The sequence below is a fragment of the Myxocyprinus asiaticus genome, chromosome 14, assembly GCF_019703515.2.
Source record: "Myxocyprinus asiaticus isolate MX2 ecotype Aquarium Trade chromosome 14, UBuf_Myxa_2, whole genome shotgun sequence".
Classification (NCBI taxonomy): domain Eukaryota; kingdom Metazoa; phylum Chordata; class Actinopteri; order Cypriniformes; family Catostomidae; genus Myxocyprinus; species Myxocyprinus asiaticus.
This window is the reverse complement of record NC_059357.1, coordinates 14,451,018-14,469,775: the sequence shown is the minus strand read 5'-3', so window position 1 is coordinate 14,469,775 and position 18,758 is coordinate 14,451,018. Positions and strand designations below refer to the sequence as shown.

General features: G+C 37.6%; 1 protein-coding gene across 3 annotated transcripts in view; it reads left to right on the top strand.

Annotated features, from left to right (window-relative positions):
• Positions 1 to 626: 626 nt before the first annotated feature.
• LOC127451848 (116 kDa U5 small nuclear ribonucleoprotein component-like) overlaps positions 627 to 18,758 on the top strand; it is a 40,657-nt gene continuing 22,525 nt past the window's right edge. The window contains exons 1-14 of one of the 3 annotated variants that reach the window (XM_051716832.1): positions 693 to 711; positions 837 to 883; positions 4,348 to 4,460; positions 5,311 to 5,476; positions 5,557 to 5,635; positions 5,724 to 5,799; positions 7,861 to 7,926; positions 8,095 to 8,130; positions 8,263 to 8,353; positions 8,518 to 8,600; positions 8,890 to 9,056; positions 9,429 to 9,553; positions 9,651 to 9,714; positions 10,224 to 10,314. In XM_051716832.1, the coding sequence (XP_051572792.1) occupies positions 4,359 to 4,460; positions 5,311 to 5,476; positions 5,557 to 5,635; positions 5,724 to 5,799; positions 7,861 to 7,926; positions 8,095 to 8,130; positions 8,263 to 8,353; positions 8,518 to 8,600; positions 8,890 to 9,056; positions 9,429 to 9,553; positions 9,651 to 9,714; positions 10,224 to 10,314 (1,146 nt within the window). In that variant the 5' untranslated portion in view covers positions 693 to 711; positions 837 to 883; positions 4,348 to 4,358. Of the gene's footprint in view, positions 884 to 4,347; positions 4,461 to 5,310; positions 5,477 to 5,556; positions 5,636 to 5,723; positions 5,800 to 7,860; positions 7,927 to 8,094; positions 8,131 to 8,262; positions 8,354 to 8,517; positions 8,601 to 8,889; positions 9,057 to 9,428; positions 9,554 to 9,650; positions 9,715 to 10,223; positions 10,315 to 18,758 lie in introns of all 3 variants that reach the window. The other 2 variants (XM_051716834.1, XM_051716833.1) reach the window with 2 other exon arrangements.

The following is an 18,758-nucleotide window of genomic DNA, read 5'->3' as shown; positions in this document are numbered from 1 at the left end:
TGTCATATGAGAGCCCTGTATCAATAAATGGAGCCTGAGTCACACTTGGACATTGGAAACTATGAGGGACTGAAAATAATAGAGATACTCAATGAGTGAAACCCAAAGAGGAGAAATTCTGTTCAGATTTGCTCAGACTAGTGTGGTGGCACCACCTTCAGTCAAATGTATTTCATCTGTTTGGATACTCCTGAGTATTGATCTTATTTGTGAGGTGAATTCAAGTAAATTGGACCAATTTTGGCTGTCATATTAATGTAAAAAAAAAAAAAAAAAGTGGCCAAGTGCATTACTACCAGTTACCCAAAGGTGATGATAGGCATATAATAATTTATCAAGAATAAAAATGTCTGATACTTGGATTTTAGGAGTTAAATGGATTTCAATATATTTCTCACTATACTTACAATAATAATAATAATAATAATAATAATAATAATAATAATAATAATAATAATAATAATAATAATAATAATAATAATAATAATAATAATAATAATAATAAGATATGCATTAACCCAGTGCCTGTTTCAACGTTGAGGAGCTTTTCGATGCCTGTATTTTCAACCAGGCAATGCGTAGAGAGACAATGATGTCGTCAACAACGTGCGACATACGTTGGCGTGTGAGGACCTCGCGGTACATGGTTTGGAAACAGTACGAGGAATTACAACAAAACATTCTAGATTAAATACTGCTGTTTGCATACAGGTATTGCCTTGTTATACACGCTGTATTTACAAGCGATTGGAAAATACAGAACTGAATTCATGTTTAACTGAGTCATTCATTCACACATTGGGTGTTTTCCAAACGGCATTTTTGCGCCCTTGAAGTGCACTTCGGGAAGGGGACGCCACTCGAAGAGTCGTTCCAAACAAAAGTAAGAAAGATTATTTTTTTCCACAATGGGCCCTTTTACAAGACATTTAGTGAAGGGTGCTTTTAAACTGAAATGCCATGCTCTCTTTAGAGAGCCCACATTAAGAAATTTGTCCTTTGTAGTGAGTAGGGCATAGGGATGATAACTTTCGTTTGGTTTCGCCCATTGTTGTATGTATGTTGCACGTTCAGATGCGGTAACCGCTTCATCTGTTTCAAACTTTTAAAACCTAATCGATTTACTTTCAATGGCAGTAAATTGGAAAGTTTATGCATATTTTTACTGATTTTTTTTTTTTTTTTTTACACAAGTATATTCTGCATATGATAGAGCCGCTCTGTTTTCTTTGCTTCTACCGACTCAAAATATAGGAAACTGCATCATTTAAGCTACGCGTCGCGTTTCGATATTAGACACTCGCGTCAACCAAAAACACTGATCCGTTCGCCACTTGAAGAGATTCTGCCGATTTATTAACTTGTTTTTAGATATACAGTTGATGTCAGAAGTTTACATACACTTATGTTGAAGTGATTAAAACTAATTTTTTAACCACTCCACATATTTAATATTAGTAAACTCTAGTTTTGGCAAGTCGTTTAGGACATCTGCTTTGTGCATGACAGGAGTAATTTTTCCAACAATTGTTTACAGACAGATTTTCACTTTTAATTTACTATACAGCCCTCTACGTTGCGAGTAAATTTCGCACTATGCGACCAAAAAACGTCTGTTATTAGCCACTGGCAAGTAAATATTAACATTTCACAGTCTCGCCAGTGATAGAGTTTTGTAGTGTCGAAATACCGAGGCCCTTTTACTGAATAAAAAGCAGTTGATTAAGAAGCTGGATTCAGCCTCGTCTTTCCCTGCATGCTGTCTCGTGAGCGCGCAGGAAAAAGCTCTTGTGTCTCATTCAGTTGAACTCCGAGTATCTCAGGGAACCGCACCGCGGACGTCACGAGTAGCTCTCTTGAGAGCGTGTGAAGCTGAACCACTTCTCAAACGCTATGATGTGATTTTGGCTCGCGCCAAACTCCCGCGAAAATATAAACAAGGTATAAACGTATTAATTTTGTGAACCCAAAGCGCTCCAGTTTCACTTAACGTCCATGTAATGTCAAAAGTATTCACGCAGTGTTAATGACACGCAATGAGAAAGAGGAGATGCCCTGCTCTATTTCTGTGGAGATGATAAAATGCAAAAAAACAGAATCTCAAAGTCTTCGTCGACTTATCGAGAAATAAGGGCTTGTGAGTTAATCAGAGAGCCTTAAAATAATGTGTGGAAGTGAAGAATTTAAGGCAGAAATATTTTATTATTGCATAATATAATAGCTATACAGGTTGGCTGGGTTACAAAACAAGCAAAAGAAAACAAAACATTGAAAAAGTCCAATGAATCAAAAGTAAATCGGACAAATAAGAGAGCTATATTTTAGTTATTTAGACATATTTTGATAATTAAAATATTATTTTACATTTTATACTTTTATATTTGACTGTCATTCATATGTTTTTGAAGCCTGAAAAGGAAATCATATACCCTTATTTTATTATATGATGCAAGATAAATTTGTATAAATGACTTTGTTGTGTGCATGTAGCACACATAATGAGTTTGTATGGTAATTAATCGTCATATTCGTGAAACACCTAAAACAGACAATTAATCATCATAGCCCTAAAACAGGCAATTAATCGTCATAATCATAATTATTTGTTTGACAATTAATTGTTAGCCAAATTTCACAATCGTGACCCCTAATTTTCATTATTAGGTTCCTACCTTGTGAATTGTTTTGTTAAAAATGTGTACGAAATTTCCAACAGTGACAACAGCTTGTAGAATTATTAGAAATGCAATTTCATGACATCATATAAATTGATAGAATGTGACATTTTTAAATTTTTAAAAAACTAAAATGTGATTAAAATCATAAAGCGAAATATAAAAAAAATTACAATTTACTATATTGCATGAATATATATGAAGAGGCCCCCTCTCTCAGTTTGCTTAATATATTTCTTAGTTACATTATGCTTACATGTTGTCAAAAGTCTGGCGAGTAAAAACAAAATTTACTAGCCAATGACGATTCTTTCTCCAACATGATTGTAGAGGGTTGCTATATCACAATTACAGTGGGTTATTTAATCAGTGGGAAAATTCCAGAAAATGATAAACAAGTATCTATATCCACAGTAAAACGAGTCCTATATCAACATAACCTGAAAGGCTGCTCAGCAAGGAAGAAGCCAATGCTCCAAAACCACCATAAAAAAGCCAGACTACAGTTTTCAGGTGCACATGGGGACAAAGATCTTACTTTTTGGAGAAATGTCCTCTGGTCTAATGAAACAAAAATTTAACTGTTTGGTCATAACGACCATCATAATGTTTGGAGAAAAAAGGGTGAGGCTTGCAGTGGGTCTTCCAAATGGACAATGACCCCAAGCATACCCCCAAAGTTGTGGCAAAATGGCAAGGTATTGGAGTGGCCATCACAAAGCCCTGACCTCAATCCGATAGAAAATTTGTGGGCAGAACTGAAAAAGCATGTGCGAGCAAGGAGGCCTCCAAACCTGACTCAGTTACACCAGTTCTGTCTGGAGGAATGGACAAAAATTCCAGCAGAAGCTTGTGGAAGGCTACCCAAAACATCTGACCCAAGTTAAACAATGTAAAGGCAATGCTACCAAATATTAACAAAGTGTATGTAAACTTCTGACCCACTGAGAATGTGATGAAAGAAATAAAAGCTAAAATAAATAATTCTCTCTACTATTATTCTGAAATTTCACATTCTTAAAGTAGTGATCCTAACTGACCTAAGACAGGGAATGTTTTCTACGATAAAATTTCAGGAATTGTGAAAAACTGAGCTTAAATGTATTTGGCTAAGGTGTATGTAAACTTCTGACTTCAACTGTATGTGTGGGGGAGTTGACGCGTACCCTTTCCATGAACTTTTTATAAACATCAAGATATTAAGTTAAAGACATTTTAACTTTTCCTCACTCTCATGTTGCTTCAAACCTGTATGAATTTCTTTCGTCTGTGGAACACAAAATGAGATGTTAGGCAGAATGTTAGGGATTGTCAGCCTTCGTAACAATGCACTTTAATTGTTGGGATAAAAGCAGTGCCAAATTTCTGTTCCACGGTAGCAAGTAAGTCATACGGGGGTTCGGACAACATGACGGTAAGTGAATGATGACAGAATTTTCTTTTTTGATGAAATGTTGCTTTAAATGTGTACAATTGTATGAGGGAAACAGTGTAAAGTTTAGGTTACGTGACTGGTCAGCATTTCTTTGTCACTGGTTTGCCATCACTGGTACTGTCATGTGTGTGACATTAATTTTTAAAAATACAAAAACGCCTGTTCCATGACGTCCTTGTATACATTTGTAAATAAAAATTGTAGGCACAATAACTATAAGTTGTTTTGTCTCATCAGAGCTCATCAACATGGAGACGGATCTTTATGATGAGTTCGGGAACTACATCGGACCGGAACTGGACTCTGATGAAGATGATGAATTAGAGGCAGAGGACCGAGACGCTGATGAGGTGCGTCTGCAAACGCATTACCTTCTGATCTTTATCAATTTATTTATATATTAAAGGAATCGTTCACCCAAAGATGAAAAATTTCTCATCGTTTACTCATCCTCATGCTATCCCAGATGTGAATGAATTTATTTCTTCTGCTGAACACAAAGATTTTTAGAAGAATATCTCAGCTCTGTAGGTCCATACAATGCAAGTGAATGGTGGCAAAAACTTTGAAGCTCCAAAAAGCACATAAAGGCAGCATAAAAGTAATCCATATGACACCAGTGGTTTAATCCATGTCTTCTGAAGCGATTCAGTCAGTTTTGGGTAGAACAGACCAAAATATAACTCCTTTGTTTTTTTTACTATAAATCTTGACATCAGTGGTCTCCTTGGCAATCATGATTTGAAGCTCGATTACACTTTCTAGCACCATCTAGTGCTCTGTGCGTGTGTCAAGCACTAGAAAGTGTACTCAAGCTTGAAATCATGATCGTGCATACAGACTGCAATGGCAAGATGTACAGTGAAAAATTATTATATTTTGTATTTGTATATTATATTATATTTTGGACTGTTCTCACCCAAAATCGATTGGATTGCTTTAGAATACATGGATTAAAACTCTGGAGCCATTTGGATTACTTTTCTGCTTCCTTTATGTGCTTTCTGGAGCTTCAAAGTTTTGGACTCCATTAAGGATTGTCTTGAGAGATTTTTCAAGAAAATTCTCATTTGTGTTTGCAGAAAAAAAGAAATTCAAAATCAAAAGGTTGATTTTATGTGCATGTACATGATTGTTAGAGATATTAGCAACATTGTGTGCAGTAGGATATGAGTGCAGTTTTCTGTTTCCCTGCTGTAGGCAGATGAGGAAGACGATGATGAAGACCAGGTTGATGGCGATGAGGACGTTGGTGGTATGGAGGTGGTTCTGCATGAGGATAAAAAGTATTATCCCACAGCAGAAGAGGTTTATGGTCCTGAAGTGGAGACCATTGTCCAAGAGGAAGACACACAGCCACTTACAGGTATCACATATCTCCTCATGCTGGTGAAATACTAGTTTGCACTCCCTATGTGCTCAAATTCTTATTGTTTTCACTCTCAGTGCCCATCATAAAACCTGTAAAGACAAAGCAGTTTACTCTGATGGAGCAGGAGCTTCCAACCACAGTCTATGACATGGAGTGAGTTAACTATTTTGGCTTTTCCCTCTCACTTTCTCCCTGTCTGTTTGATCTGTTCTTAATCTTACACTCCTGTCTCCCTCTGCAGGTTTCTAGCTGATTTGATGGACAGCCCAGAGCTGATCAGAAATGTCACTTTATGTGGACACTTGCATCATGGCAAGGTAAGAGACAGACACCTCATGCTTACTAGATCTTTCAGTTATGTCTTGTAAATGAATGCAAAACGTGTTTTTTCAGTGTTAAATGTGCACTCAGTAGCTTTGCCCTTATTTTTTTTGCACAGTCATTTTTAAGATATATTTAAAATAATGTACACTCACATGAGATGTAAGATGAAGTCATTTTAGTAGCCTAATAAAAGCTGTTTATTTTACATGGAGCGGATTGCCTCATGGTGGCCAGCAAGTTGCGATTACATGCCCTTTTATGTTGGTTAAACCCCAGTTATTTGGAATATAAAATTATAATTTACAGTGCTGTGAAAAAGTATTTGCTTTTGTTCTGATTTCTTCTGTTTTTGTGTATATCTCATTCTAAATTGTTTCAAAAATGTAAAAAATTTGAGTATGAGAGTAAACACAAATACTGTTTTTATATGGTAATGTTATTTATCGAAGCAAAAAAAACAAAAAACAAATTTCCAATACCAACTTGGCATGTTTGAAAAAGTATTTGCCCCCCAGTTACGAAATCCCCAAATCTATGAAACTGCATTCATAATGGGGTTCAGCTGGACTAGATACACCTAGGCCTGATTACTGCCAGCCCTGTTCAATCAAATCAACACCTAAATATAACTTTTTCAGCAATATGAAGTTGGCTAAAATGTCTCACCCAGTTGCACACTATGCCAAAGTCGAAAGAAATTCCAGAAATGATGAGGAAAAAGGTGACTGAAATACATCAGTCTGGGAAGGGTTACAAATCTATTTCAAAGGCTCTGGGACTCCAAACAACCACAGTGAGAGCCATCATCTCCAAATGGACAACATTTGGCACAGTAGTGAACCTTGCCAGAAGTGGCCTACCTTCCAAAATTCCTCCAAGAGCTCAATGACGACTCTTCCAGGAAGTCACAAAAAAGCCAAGGACAACATACAAGGAACTGCAGGCCTCTCTTGCGTCAATAAAGGTCACTGTTCATGACTCAACTATCAGAAAGACACTAGCCAAAAATGCCATCCATGGAAGAGTGGCGAGGCGAAAACCACTGCTAACCCAGAAGAACATTAAGACTCATTCAATTTTGCCAAAACACACCTTGATGATTCTCAAACATTTTGGGAGAATGTTCTGTGGACTGATGAGTCGGAAGTGGAACTGTTTGGAAGACAGGAGTCCCATTACATCTGGTGTAAATCAAACACAGAATTCCACAAAAAGAACATCATACCTACGGTCAAGCATAGTGGTGGTAGTGTGATGGTGTGGGGATGCTTTGCTGCTTCAGGGCCGGGGCGACTTGCAATAACTGAGGGAAACATGAATTCTGCTTTCTACAAGAAAATCCTAAAAGAGAACATCCGGTCATCGGTCCATGAGTTGAAGCTCAAGCGCAACTGGATTATGCAGCAAGACAGTGATCCAAAGCATAAAGTAAATCCACCTCAGAATGGCTCAAAAGAAGCAAAATTATAGTTTTGGAGTGGCCTAGTCAAAGTTTTGACTTGAACCCGAATGAGATGCTGTGGCAGGACCGTTATTGAGCAGTTCATGCTCAAAAACCCTCCAAAGTGGCTGGACTAAAGCAGTTCTGCAAAGCAGAGTGGGCTAGAATCCCACCACAGCGTTGTGGAAGACTGATCTCCAGTTATTGGATGCGTTTGGTTGCTGTTGTTGCTGCTAAAGTTGGCAGAACAAGCTATTAAGTTTAAGGGGGCAGTTAGTTTTTCACATGGGTGGTATAGGTGTTGGATAACTTTGTGTCAATAAAAAATCTGTATTTTGTGTTTACTCAGGTTGCTTTTGTTTTATGTTGTCTCGTTTGAAGATCTAAAATAATTTATATGAAAAATACACAAACACACGAAAAGAAATCAGGAAAGGGGCAAATACTTTTTCACATCACTGTTATAATGGCTGATTACTTTCTACAGTGAGAAGGTTTCAGTATGAGTCTAGATGACCGGCCAGCACAACATATGAAATTGCTGAGTGCACCTCAGTTTGATTTCTCTGGTTTTGGGGACAAAAACTCAGATTTGTTTGTTTCTGCCCTACAGACTTGCTTTGTGGACTGCCTTATTGAACAGACTCATCCTGAAATCCGCAAGAGAGACGACGCTGATGTAAGTATATCAATGTAATTCTAAAAACACTTCAATAGCTTGCATATAAATTCAGTTGTGAATAAAATGAAATGCCTTGCTCATGGAGCTCATTTGGTTTCACTTTTGATCGGCACATCTGCCATGCAAGGTTATTGTGCATGTTAAAGTATTGATCTTTTCTTGCAGTTACGGTACACAGACATCCTTTTCACAGAGCAAGAGGTAAGAAATGTCCTGAATTAATATCACAAGCAAACATTTGTCTGTATAACTAATACGCAAACATCTGTATAATTATCTTATATGCACAGATTGTTAGTCGAGAGTTTGTGTGTGTTCTTTGTGTTTTTTCAGAGAGGAGTTGGCATCAAGAGCACTCCTGTTACCATGGTGCTGCCTGACTCACGGGGCAAATCTTACCTATTCAACATCATGGACACACCAGGTACTTCATTTTCTCTCTTCCTCTTCCCTGTGCTCACATATGATTTATATGTTCACATATTTAAAATAGCTGGCATAAATGTCTATTTAAAATGTCAGTCATGAAAATACAAAACACAAACATTTACACTGCAGTGCTTGAGTGATGTGAGTGCTTTCCCTTAGGTCATGTAAATTTCTCTGATGAGGTGACCTCTGCAGTCAGACTGTCCGATGGCATCGTACTTTTTATCGATGCAGCTGAGGGGGTTAGTTCACACTTCTGCTTGGTTATCTCAATAGGGACATATCATAGACTTAAGTGTTTTTTTTTATTTTTATATAATGCTAATTAAAACTGCTAATGTAGATTATAAGTATTAAATTACAGTTAATGTTATTTTCCTATATAACAGAGGACATCCCCAGATCCTAAGGGAAGACTAGGTTAAATTCATATTAATCTAGCTCTATATTATGTAAGTATGTTCTTTTGGTGGATTGTGTTTTTGACAGTCTTGTGTGTGTGTGTGTGTGTGTGTGTGTGTGTGTGTGCAGGTGATGCTGAACACTGAGCGACTGATCAAACACGCAGTGCAGGAGAGGTTGGCCATTACTATTTGTATTAATAAAGTGGACCGTCTGATTGTAGAGCTGAAGCTGCCCCCTACTGACGCCTATTACAAACTGCGCCACATAGTGGATGAGGTCAACGGGTTGCTAAGGTACCCCAAGATCCTCAAAAGAACAAGTTTTAAAACCACTGACTGTGTTCGTGACTCAGCTTTAGTATAACAGATAAGAAAAAAACGTCCCAAATGGACTGATCCGACAGCTTATATTTGTATTTTAATTACTTGTTTTTAAGATGATAGCTTCATTGAGCTTCATTACATTAAGTTCTCATTTTATAGGCTATATGTGGCTTTGTGGCTGTTATGTTTTGAATGTGAAGTGTTATATTAAGTGTATAAAGCAGGTTGCAGGTATCTTGCAGGTTGTTGAACCTAATTTCCTGGGTTTAATTAGCAGCTTTAGTCTGAGTTTCCAGAGCCTGATTATATCTTTCTCTCTCTGTCTGTTTTCCTCTCTGGCAGCACATACTCCACTGATGAGTCTTTGATTGTGTCTCCTCTGCTGGGAAATGTGTGTTTTGCCTCCTCGCAGTACAGCATCTGCTTTACTCTTGGCTCCTTTGCTAAAATCTATGCAGACACCTATGGTAAGATATACATAAATGCACAAACATATGTGTACATACAGTACTTTTCTCAAGGCTCTTGTTTGGAAACCTAATTTTTCTGTCTTTTGAATTCCAGGTGACATTCATTACATGGAGTTTGCTAAGAGACTGTGGGGAGACATTTACTTCAACCCCAAAACGTGAGCACCTCAGCCAACATTTTTAGGGATGGGCATTTCGAGTAATTGAAATTTAGAATTTAAGTTCAATGTTCAACTTTTGAACCTGTTTTTCCTTATGAAAAAATTAGCACTTTTTATGCATCTAGATTCAAAAATGAATAATAAAACGTTTGCACTCAAATATACTGAAGACATTTCAAGTCTTATGAAGTGATACAATCACTTTAAATAATGGTAGAAATTTCTTTTTGGGAGAACTAACGGCAAAAGAAGCCATTTTAATGTTGCCCACGGCAGGCAAAGGCACAAAGGAAAATCAAATTGCAATATTCGAGTAGTTTTTACTAGTTGAATATTTAAATCTGAACGAGTACACGATCAATCGATTACTTGTGCATATCCCTAATACATATATTGTTATCTTTTTATTGTTCTGAAAATCAGTGCAGTAGTTGTATTGTTCCCCTACTTTTGCATGTTTCCTTTTTGTTCTTTGATTGTGATTGGTTGGGTTTTGTGTCCATCAGGAGGAAATTCACAAAGAAAGCCCCCAACAGCAACTCTCAGCGCAGCTTTGTTGAGTTCGTACTGGAGCCGCTGTATAAGATTCTCTCACAGGTGAGATATAGCTTCAAAAATTATATCTCGATATTTTTAAGCTTTTTGATATTTAATATCTCGATAATTTTGTATTTGGTCTAAAATGGCATAAAATTTAAACAAGTCTGAAAATGTTTAATGCATAATATAAAAGTAATGAAGGCATGTTTTTCACTAAATAAACACAAGCAAGAATGATACTGAATCATTTTCATGAAGATGCACCTACACTGAATACACTTAATAAAAAGCAATATTTACTAGGGTGGGCGATAGGACGATGTAATCGGATATCGATGATATTTGACAAATATCCTGATGCAGATTGCGACATTCATTAACAGATGATGATCGACAAAATCAGGAAATTTCAAAACCATGGAGCTTGGAAATCGGCAAATATATTAAATAGTAGCCCAGGGTATGAAATTAGCACTCGCCAAATGCGGGTAGCCTATAATCATGTGCATGGCAGGTAATTTTGTTCATCTACCTGTCACTAGCTGCGTTTACATGGACACTTTTTGTTTTAATTGGAATGAAATCATTCCGATTGATGTTTCTGAACGTATTGTTTACATGAACGCTACATAAAGTGATCAGATTGATATGAGCGTTTATATGTAACAAGCATCGAGACTTTGAGCACACAAAATTATTTCAGACTTCTACAAATGAGGATATGATGTTATGCATGACAGCATGTAGTTTAAATAATAAATAATAATCATAAAATATTAAATTAAAAATATTTAAATATACCATTTACTCATTTTCCAGCAACAATAAAAACAAACAGCTTTGAAATATACCACCTTTGAATTGAGCCAAGAGGTCAGTTCTATTTACCTGTTTCATGTGATATCATTATATGACCTCGCTGCCATATACCGTACAGTATGTGACCAAAATTCCACATACCTTGTGTGCTTCGCTGTGGGATGTGACAAAAGTCAGCAAAACTTTTATTTCTATTTATAAAGCTTAATAAAGTGATACTGCTTTTTACATACCAGAGTCAAAATCACAGTCAACCAGTGATGAAGGGGGAGAGCCATGATTAAACACTTAAATTTATAATACCATGTAAGATGTGTGACGATTGTAATGATAAAAAGCACTGTAATGCCACTATAAAGTATATATTTAATTGTAGACTATACGGTATACAAAGGCTGAAATGATTAGTAGACGTTGTCAACAAAATCGACAATAAAAAATTGCAGACAAAATTTAGTTGTCGAATAGTTTTTTGATCTCATTTAACGTAACATGAGATCACATTAAACTCTAATGATGACGCGCAAGAGTAGCAGTGCAGCTCGCGCCTGACTGAGGAGAGGAAGAATTACACAGCTCACAGTCTAGATGCACTCTAAACTTTCCAAACAGCTTCAGGCGATGTAGATCGCAAAGTATGAGGGAATTAGAATGCAAAAATACCAAATAAGTAAATACAGAAGCACTCTCATTGTGGAATAAGTGGAGCTGGAGCTGCCGCTCTGCTGAAGCAAAACTTCCACGTCGAGCGTCTTTAAAGGAAACACCCTGGCGTATATAACTGTTTTAAATAGCTTTGTTAAAGTTCAAATAATATGGAAGCAGATCATGTAAATAACTACAAACTCCAAAACTGACATTTCTCTGTGCGGTCAGCGCCTGTTTTGATTTGCGCGTGTCCCAATCTAAGGGGGAGAGAGATTGAAACTGCACCCGGCTGATGCGCACTCTGTCTCGGGGGACGCTTGTTTCTCGAGCGCACATTTGCTGCTGCTAGATTGTAACGTGATGGCTCGCGACTTATTGAATCATAATAAACTCAGCAAAAAAAAAAAAAAAAACCTCCCTTTTTCAGAACACTGTATTTGAAAGATAATTTTGTAAAAATCCAAATAACTTTTTAAGGTTTAAACAATGTTTTCCATGCTTGTTCAATGAACCATAAACAGTTAATGAACATGCACCTGTGGAACGGTCATTAAGACACTAACAGCTTACAGACGGTAGGCAATTAAGGTCACAGTTATAAAAATTTAGGACATTAAAGAAACTCTGAAAAACACCAAAAGAAAGATGCCCAGGGTCCCTGCTCATCTGCGTGAACATGCCTTAGGCATGCTGCATGGAGGCATTAGGACTGCAGATGTAGCCAGGGCAATAAATTGCAATGTCCGTGCTGTGAGACGCCTAAGACAGCGCTACAGGGAGGACAGCTGATCGTCCTCACAGAGGCAGACCACGTGTAACAACACCTGCACAGGATCAGTACATCTGAATATCACCCTTGCGGGACAGGTACAAGATGGCAACAACAACTGCCCAAGTTACACCAGGAATGCACAATCCCTCCATTAGTGCTCAGACTGTCCGCAATAGGCTGAGAGAGGCTGGACTGAGGGCTTGTAGGCCTGTTGTAAGGCAGGTCCTTACCAGACATCACCGGCAACAATGTTGCCTATGGGCACAAACCCACCTTCGCTGGACCAGACAGGACTGGCCAAAAGTGCACTTCACTGAAGAATCGTGGTTTTGTCTCACCAGGTGTGATGGTCGGACTCGCGTTTATCGTCGTAGGAATGAGCCTTACACCGAGGCCTGTACTCTGGAGTGGGATTGATTTGGAGGTGGAGGTCCGTCATGGTCTGGGGCGGTGTGTCACAGCATCATCGGACTGAGCTTGTTGTCATTGCAGGCAATCTCAACGCTGTGCGTTACAGGGAAGACATCCTCCTCCCTCATGTGGTACCCTTCCTGCGGGCTCATCCTGACATGACCCTTCAGCATGACAATGCCACCAGCCATACTGCTCGTTCTGTGCATGATTTCCTGCAAGACAGGAATGTCAGTGTTCTGCCATGGCCAGCGAAGAGCCCGGATCTCAATCCCATTGAGCACGTCTGGGATCTGTTGTATCAGAGGGTGAGGGCAAGGGCCATTCCCCCCAGAAATGTCCGGGAACTTGCAAGAACCTTGGAGGAAGAGTGGGGTAACATCTCACAGCAAGAACTGGCAAATCTGGTGCAGTCCATGAGGAGGAGATGCACTGCAGTACTTAATGCAGCTGGTGGCCACACCAGATACTGACTGTTACTTTTGATTTTGACCCCCCCCCCCTTTGTTGAAGGACACATTATTCCATTTCTGTTAGTCACATGTCTGTGACACTTGTTCAGTTTGTCTTAGTTGTTGAATTTTTTTATGTTCATACAAATATTTACACAATTTTGCTGAAAATAAAAGCAGTTGAAAGTGAGAGGACGATTCTTTTTTTTGCTGAGATTATATGTGTCACTTTGCATTTATTATCATGAAAAAATTGCCAATATGCAGCTTAATAAGAGAGAGTTTGTGAGTTAAAGATGGATTGAAGATAACAAAGGTGAGAGAGGGTAGTCTTCGCCCCATTATACAATGCAACAAAATAAGTTTTTGATTTGTTTTTGTTTTGGCTTGTTTTCCAATATAAATATCTTAAACTCCTTTAAAACAACGTACATTTACTTCAGGAGCTATGCTGCGGAAGAAAAAATTGTTCACTGAGAATGTTGAATATAATATTAAAAATACAAATATTTTAAAATATCTAAAAATTCTTTAAAAAAGATGCATTCACAATATAAGATATTTAGACTTGCTTTTAGAGAATAGATCTTGAATATAAGTATATTTTGTCTTTACTGCACTCGCAGAAGTATAACCAAGTGATATATTTATATACAAAATCCACTTATATTTAAGATACAGTCTCTTAAAGCAAGTCTAAATATCTTATGTTGCTTCTCAAGTAAATGTACCTTGTTTTAAGGATTTTTAGACCATTTTAAATGGAAAACAAGACAAAAACATTTGATAACAATAGGATTTTTTGCAGTGAATTTCTTTACTGAATTAAACTTAAAATATTTTTTCCCCTTTAATTCAGTGAATGTCATTTAGAGGTGTTTTTAAAAGATAATTTTGTCCTTTATTGTAAGCACGTTAAATACAACATTTTAAGTCGGGGCACAAGTTGAATAATCGGTTAAGAGCTAATGATTAATTGTTGCAATAATCACAGAATAGTCGAATAACCATTCTAATAATTGTTAGATTAATTGATTATCAAAATAATCGTCATTTGGAGCCCTACAGTATACTAATGTTAGTCATTAAACAACACAGAAGATTTTGAAGAACAGAATTTATTCACGCCACCAGATAATGTAAGAAGTCATATTTACACAGCAATTTGATATGGAAAATGCTGGATATTTTTTTTAATTAACTATGCTACAAAAGAGACAACATATGCATGACTACATTAATAAAACACAATAGTAATAATTAATCATTTGCATAGGTTTGTTTGCCTCTGTTGCTTTGTGTTCTTTTTATGAGCTAAAAGCAGATCTTTCATATAGGCAGATCATCACAGATGTTTAGTAATGTATTGACTGAATCAGACAAGAAAACAACACAAACTTTTGTAACTCTTGAATGAGAGAGGTGTGTGTGTGTGCTCGCCGATCACACGTCAAAATGGCTGGCGTACGGAGATGAATCGTGAATAAAATATATTTAAATGTCAAAGTCAAATCTGGCAACATTTCTGCTGACAGACATACACACTTTTCCCTGGCTCTTTGCATGGATCAGAAGCAACATTTGGATGCTTTTATTGACATAATTTCACAGGTTGGTCACAAATGGCCACTGCGATGAAAGTGTGTCGTTGTGCGTGAAACGTCATGACGCCATTACTGCATCAGTAATGAACATGCGCAAATCGTCCCAGTTTCACAAAGCAGTCTGATTAAGTGTTTAAATGGCAAAAATTCTCTTTTCAAATGGATTAGAAAAGGTTTACACCACCCCTTATTTGGATTGAGCTTCTAGTCCGATCACAAATGGATTATTAGGGTCCATGTAAATGCAGCTACTGTGACGTGCTAACTGTCAGATGCCTCGGAATGACACATGACAAGAAATGCTGTTAGACTCAAAGGCTATGTTTACACTGCAAGCCTTAGTGCTCAATTCGGATTTATTGCTCTGATCCAATAATTTTTTTTAATTTATTTTTTTAGTTTGGCTGTTCACATTATTTTTTAAATGTAGCCAATATCAGATTCCAGTGTGAACTTGTCATGGTCCTGAACTGACCCGCATGTGCAAAAGAACAATAACAAAGACATCACACGCAGCACGCTGTCATACAGAAGTAAGCATGGAGGCCACTAAAGTCAGTGTTTACGCATTCATTTATAGGGTGATGTGCAGTGGAAGCCAGCGAATTCGTGAGCAGGTGATAAGGAGGATGAGGAGAAAGAGAGCAAAAGTTTCGCTACGCTCTCAAACACAGACCGGTTACGATACGACCCCTCAAGTTTTGCTTGTATAGAGCGTCACCCCAAATACTTATGAGTTCTAACATCTCACTGTCCCTCCACTGACTACCTTCACAGCTGTCTTCCATATTCACAGAGTGACCAAAGAACTGCCGGTATGTAAAATCTTTAGTGACTCCTGCCAGCGCAGCATTGTGGCGAATGTCGAGAGTGACGTGAAAGTTGCATGAATTCCAGTATGACTGTTCAGACTGAGGTCGCATCCAAAAAATCAGACCTGTATCTGATTTAGGACCACATATGGAAATGGCCCAAAGAAAGAAAAGACTACAATAAGCATGTCTGATGCACTTGTTTGTTCAGAGTCCTGCAGCGGGAGCATATCTCGCATATAGAGTTCTCACTCTTTCTGTTTCAGGCTCTTTTTTTTTTTTTTTTTTCCCCAATTTGGAATGCCCAATTCCCAATGTGCTTTTAAGTCCTTGTGGTCGCGTAGTGATTCACCTCAATCCGGGTGGCGGAGGAAGAATTCCAGCTGTCTCCGCGTCTGAGACCATCAACCCGCGCATCTTATCACGTGGCTTGTTGAGGGCGTTGCCACGGAGACATAGCACGTGTGGAGGCCTCGCGCCATCCAGTCACTCAGCACGCCCTGGGATTCGAACTAGCGAACTCCAGGGGTGGTAGCCAGCATCTTTTACCACTGAGCTACCCAGGCCCCTTCTGTTTCAGTCATTTGAAAAAAGGATGGTGTCATCTATGAGAATGCTGCAATTGATTTCCAACCATCTCGGAAGGTGCTCGAAGTTTAGTTCGCTTTATTTCCACAGAGAAGTTGTATTGTGAACGCAATTCTGCAGTTTCACTTTATAGCTTATACATGTGTATACAACCTAAACAAGTTCACTTTGAACCTAACATTTATTAATATTTCAATTATTATTATTATTATCATCATTTTATTATGTTCACATTTTATAATTGTCTTGCGATCTTAATTTGTATTAGTGATTTTCCACCTGTTGTAGACTGATACTTGCGTGACGGCAAATTGACGTGGTTATATATGATTTTCTGACCACTTCGTTATTTTAATTGCCTTTTTCGTTTGTTTGAAGTGCAATTTGAATTTAGTAATATCTTTTGATTTAAGTTTTTCATTTTTCAATAATGTAATTTTGAAAGCAAAATCAATAAAGCAAGAATATTCACCGATCCCTTGGCTGGGGTTTGACGATATAATCGGATATTGCAATAATCTTTTATTTATTTTATATTTATTGCATATAAATTCCCTAATATTTAGTGTGCAAAAACTACGTTCACTCACTTTTTGGAGCCTATTTTGATTTATTTGTAATATAATACTGAATTATTATGATTATTATGAGGAATATAATAGTTTTGTACAAAAGTAATATATTTTTGTCTTATTTACTTCACCTGGAACACGTGTAGTGCAGTGTATGGTTGTCAAAATACCAAAATCATATCTTATGACCAGCTAAAGTATCACAATACCAAGTAGTATCACGATACCACACGATAGTGTGTTAACACAGTTTGTCGTAGTGGTTCTTAGAAACTAGCCATTCCACTTGTTGCTCCGGAAGTGGTGAAAATAACTTCATGGATGAACTGGGAAAATGCTCAAATGGACTAACTTGTTACCTAAATACATTCTTAGTATGATGTAATAAAACATTTTAAAAACTTTGCCGTATCAAAAAGGCAATGGATTTAAACTTTTATTCCATTATTTCTATGATTATTTGAATGTTGGTAACATAAAAATACAGATATTGTAACGTTGACAACTGTTTCATTATTACAACCGCTTTATTCCCCCCTCATTACAACCTCTTCAGCCCCTCTCTCCTGTTAAACAGCAGCGTGTATGCAGATTACACACACCGGTTTGATCGCACGCCTAAGGGATGTGATTAAACCGATCTGGGCTGCGTTTCCCAAAAGCATTGCAAGCTTAAATTGATCGAAGAGATCATAATGGTCTCTTCGATCAACTTAAGCTTGCGATGCTTTTGGGAAATGCATCCCTGATCATAAGTGCAAATTTACCACCACCATGCATTGTAATTGGGGAAAAAATAAATGAGTGCAATGTTCGATTTTTCTGAGAAACGGTAAATCTGTAAATGTTAAGATAAAGCAATTAGGTTAAATGAAGTGGCACTAACCTATGTGTATTCTGCAGAAGCAGTGGGATGTGTCCGAAGGTGTTTAATGTTGCTGGTGTTTTCCCTCTTTGGCTTGAAATCTTTGTAGACATTCACAGCAGATTGATTTTCCCGGTCTCATCAGGCAAACCCCAAACTAATTCCAAATCTTGTTACATGAATTTTGTTTTTTAAAAAGCTTCTCACTCTCCAAATTTTTATTTAATCCATATTATCCATTAGGAGACACAACCACCAAATTAACACACTGTGATTCAGATGTGTGTTTGAAGCATGGGAAAACCACCCATTGAAAAATAAACAATACCATATAAGGGACAAATTCTAAACAGCATTTTGCACTCTTAAAGAGCACTGTGTGAAAGAGACACCACTCGAAAAGACTAACTTTTTAATGTTATTGTAGACATGGGTCTGGTTCAAATGAAGGTTTTAGCTAAAATATTTACTACCGCACATACAACATAACTTACAGTACTACTGTTTTAAAAATACTGTGGCACCACTAGTATTTTGAAGCTTTAGTATTGCGATACTACCATAGCACCGGTATACCGTGCAACCCTAGTGCAGTGTGTATTTGACAGCTTGCAATGTTGCTCATTACAAATCTGGTGAAATGCTGTCACCTTTTCTGTGACACTGTGTCCTGTTTTTCGATTTTTATAAGAACCTATAGCGGTAACAAAAGTTTGGAATTGCTGGAATGTGTGAACTTGCAATGCTTTCCTTTCACAAAGCACGAGAACTGCCCTGAGACTTTTAAAAGAGTGCATCAAGAGCCCCGCTCGGGAACACAGAATGGCATCACCTGTTCGCACAGAATATGTATTCACTGCATGAAATCACAGCCTTTTGCGCATGTGACATATGACAATGCTGAGATTTTGATGAATTGTTCAGCCCCAAAGGATCGTGAATTTTGTTGAATCATGTG